General features: G+C 35.5%; 1 protein-coding gene across 1 annotated transcript; it reads right to left on the bottom strand.

Annotated features, from left to right (window-relative positions):
• Positions 1-1,697: 1,697 nt before the first annotated feature.
• Positions 1,698-3,938, bottom strand: LOC120084793 (alcohol dehydrogenase 1-like). Its single transcript, XM_039040612.1, has 9 exons — positions 3,778-3,938; positions 3,540-3,676; positions 3,381-3,427; positions 2,935-3,260; positions 2,742-2,824; positions 2,575-2,650; positions 2,331-2,488; positions 2,076-2,237; positions 1,698-1,985 (listed from the first exon to the last, which is right to left on the bottom strand). The coding sequence occupies exons 1-9, from the start codon at positions 3,812-3,814 to the stop codon at positions 1,869-1,871; spliced, it is 1,143 nt and encodes a 380-aa protein (XP_038896540.1). The 5' UTR covers positions 3,815-3,938; the 3' UTR covers positions 1,698-1,868.
• Between the last annotated feature and the right edge of the window lie 330 nt (positions 3,939-4,268).

Here is a 4,268-nt window from a genome sequence, read left to right as displayed (position 1 = left end):
TCCCTAAAGCGGGTAGGAGTGAATTCCCTCTTGCATCTTATGTCCCCAACTATCTATCCGGTCTTACCCCTAAAATGGCAATCATATTGAGCCGGCGCTGTTGAGCCAACCCTCACCTATGCAAATCTAAGGGCAATATCAGATAAACAAGAGTTCATAATTAGCTCAAGATTAAGGTCAAATTACCTAGATCATCGCTTTGAAATAGTCAATCATAAACAGTAAACAACGTTATAAAGTAAAAGTGACTCATTTCGTGGTCCAATCTTGTACAAACTCTTTTGCGCAAGGATTCCCCCACTCCTCATGTCCAACATGAACGAATTAGGATCACTTCGTTTGTAGCACTTTACAACTCCTTTTAACAACTACAGAGTAGACCGCATTACCAGAATAAGATACCCAATCTTATCCATGTACTATAGACATTTTGACTATTTACTCGAACCTGATTGGTAACTTATACATCTGATATATAAGATTGAGTTCCTAAGTTTTATAGAGAAATACAATAAACCAGGACATCCTATACCCATTTTTTACCATTCGGTATCTCTATACCCGATATTTCTCCTATTTGCCCTAGGTTATCTGGTATTCCTAGTTCTACTAGATAATTCTCAAACACAAGAGAATTATTGTAAACATTTTAATATACAATAGGCTTTAGATAAAACTATAAGGGGATTGCATCTTAATCTCAATAATGGCTAGGAAGCACACTTTCCTCGGCTAGGAAGCACACTTTTTTTTCCTCCCACTACATTGAGGTACTCTTAACTCTTTGAGCAAGATGCATCTGACCTATCTCAATAACTATCTTTGTTAATGGTCAGATTTAGAAACATAAAATTTCTATACTTTGATCTAACCATTTAGATATCTAAATATCTACAAATGACTTTTAACAATTTGATTCTCAACAGAGATAGCTAGAACAAACATAATTTTTTAAAATTAACATTTCATGAGGAAAGGTAACCAGGCTAACATTTTCTAGTAAGCCTGTAACTAGTAGTCAAATTTTATTCTGCATTCAAATTGCAAAAAACTCTTCAGAAAATATTTTAGAATAAAACCAACTTCAGCACCGTTTACTTAGCTGGCGAAAATATAAGCATGAGCTATATCATTAACCTTGACCCATCTGTCATATACATCCCGAACATTTAAAGTTAAGAATGGGAGGACAGTCCTCAGTTAAGACAAACTGCAAATTGCCTATGTGTTCAAATTTGATTTTTAATTCACATGATTATCCCTAATGAATTTATCTAAAACGATACTACATCAAAACATTCTTGACTAAATACTAAAATAACTCATATTCCGATAGTCATTTATAATTCTATAAGTGTAGACCCACCTATGTTACAACCCTCCGAGGGAAGCCGTCGTAACGAACAGACGCAACATAAGAATCTCACAGTCCAAACTAATGGAAGAAACCGCATGACATGTTGACACATTTCCTTCACCCTACTTACCATGCACTAACCACTTGTTTTAATTAGTTAAACAAACTCAACCGCCTATTTTTGTCAATATTTTCAATCCTAACCTATTTTTATTAATATATATTAAAATAACATTATTTAAAAAAATTTGTTAAATAAATGAGTAAAATATATATTTAGTACAAATAAGTAAATAACTACGTTATTATTTTGACTAAGATTTAATTGAAAAATCAACCGATCAAATTGAAAAGGTTAAAATAAATCAAAATATTAACAAAATATAGCAAAATTTTAGACTTATCCATGATAGACATTGATAGACTTTTATCAAAGACCTCTCCAATTTCTTCCGATGATCACATGATCTTTTATTCCCTTATTTTCATCTCACCCCACAAAAACATCAACTTAGTTTTCCATCCTAATAATGCATCGAATCGACTCCCCTTTCAGCATGTAATCAAACGCCTTATTGATCTCAGAGAACGGCACTGTATGTGTAATGAACTTCTCCAATTCCAGCTCCTTCAACAACAACAACAACAACAAAAAACACCTCTATTCTCAAATTAACCTTTAATGGGGATTCCAAATTCTTTTAAACACCTTCCTTACCTTCTTCAAATACTTCTCGACGACCCCGGGAATGTCGGTTCGTGGTTTGTAGTTGCCGAAGAAGGTTCCCTTTAGAGTTCTTTCGTTAAGGAGATTCATAGGATGAGTTTTGAATGCATCGTCTTTGTTTGGGACTCCCACAAGTACAGCTACACCCCACCCCTGTTTTTTCATAACAAAGCAAATCAAAAGTTAAAATGGGAAATGGGGAATTCAGAACATGAGTGTAGGGTCCGTTTGGAATGACTTATTTACATCGTGAACGCATTCGAATGCTGAAATCATTGCTTGGATGCTTCCGGTGCATTCGACACTCCGGTCAACTCCTCCATTCGTCATCTCAGCAATCACCTCTTGAACTGGCTTGTTGTGATCCTTTGGATTCACAAATTCATTGCAACCAAATTTCTTTGCTGTTCAGAAAATTGTTGCCACATTAATAAATAATCCATCCAAACCAAGAAAATTCTCATTACTCATTATGTTAATTTGATTGTACCTTCTTCAAATCGAGCTGGGTTCAAATCAACACCAATGATCCTAGATGCCCCAGCAATTCTGGCTCCTTCAGCAGCCTTAGATTAAAAAACAGAGAACAGCTCAACAACAGATTCAGAAAAGATCAAAATCTAAATTAGACTTATGATTGATAAACTAAAAACTTACTGCAAGTCCAACAGCTCCAAGACCAAAGATTGCAACAGATTGACCTTTTTTGGGCTTTGCAACATTCAAAGTGGCACCAAGACCTTGATTCCAGAATCAAGAACCAAATTGATTACATTATACAACATAATCAAACAAAGGGAAGGTTATAAATTTATAAGCGTTATATATAATAAAGAGAAATGAGGAAAACCTGTGGAAATGCCGCAGCTAAGAACACAGACTTTGTCAAGAGGAGCAGCAGGATTGATCTTAGCCAAACAGCCAACATGAACAACAGTGTATTCACTAAAGGTGGAGGTTCCGACAAAATGATGAATGGGTTGTCCATTTCTGGAGAATCTAGTCTTTCCGTCATTGATCATAACTCCACGATCAGTATTAATTCGAAGAAGATCGCACATATTGCTTTCTTCAGATTGGCAATGACGACAATCCCCACATTCACCAGTGAAAACAGGAAGAACATGATCTCCTGGTTGAAGATCTTTCACTCCTTCTCCAACACTCTCAACAATTCTATTACAACAAAACAAACCCAAAACCCCAAAATCAATATCCCCATTTACAAAAAAAAGAAAAAAAGAAAAAAAAAAGAAAAAAAAGAAAAAAAAAAAAAAAGGTTGACCCAGTACTTACCCTCCAGCTTCATGCCCAAAAATGCGAGGAAACAATGGGGTTTGTCCCTACAAAAGATCAAAAATACAAAAACCCTAAAACCCCATTTGAAAAAAAAAAGAAAAAAAGAAAAAAAGAAAACGGGATTTGTTGATTATTGATTTGAATTTGAAAACATACCTTGGCTTCCCAGAAATAAACATCGGTGTGACAGAGAGCTGTGAAAAGGATCTTCACTCGGACTTCATTGGCTTGCGGCGGTGCTACTTCGACTTCTTCAATCACCAGTGGCTTTCCGGCCTCCCAAGCCACGGCAGCTACAACAAAACAAAGATCAAACGAAATGAAAACGAAAGGCCATCACAAATCTTTCCTCATTTGGGAAAACAAGAAACCTCAAAAGTGTTATTGTTTTCACCTTTGCATTTGATGACTTGACCGGCAGTGCTTGACATGGTTGGTGGTTATGGTGGGAAGGGATTTGAAGAGAAAGAAAGAAAGAAAGAATTTGATTTGGGCTGAGGAATGAGCAATGAGTGAGAGTATTTATAGTTAAAATTATATATGAAACTAATGAAATGAACTAAGCGTAGTTTTCGGCGTGTAATACCATTTCCGGTTATACTATTGACTGGTTTTCTAGGTGCGCCTTGGGTTCTTTATTGTGACACGTGGCGTTTTGCAAAAGAAAAGAACTCTGAACCAATCCAAATCCATAACCGAAACCAACTTGCTCGCCACGCCACTATTCTTTTTTAATTACCCAATTAAAATGTTTCTACTTACAATTCTATTGCTTTGCGATTACCATAATACTATTTCATAATTTAGGAGATTTTTTATACTACAACACTCCCATAGTTCACCATTTTTAATATTTGAGAGGAATTGAATAACCATCCTGCATAA

This window comes from Benincasa hispida, chromosome 9, assembly GCF_009727055.1.
Source record: "Benincasa hispida cultivar B227 chromosome 9, ASM972705v1, whole genome shotgun sequence".
Taxonomy (NCBI): domain Eukaryota; kingdom Viridiplantae; phylum Streptophyta; class Magnoliopsida; order Cucurbitales; family Cucurbitaceae; genus Benincasa; species Benincasa hispida.
The sequence above is the reverse complement of the archived record's forward strand: the minus strand, read 5'-3'. Positions and strand labels throughout refer to the sequence as shown.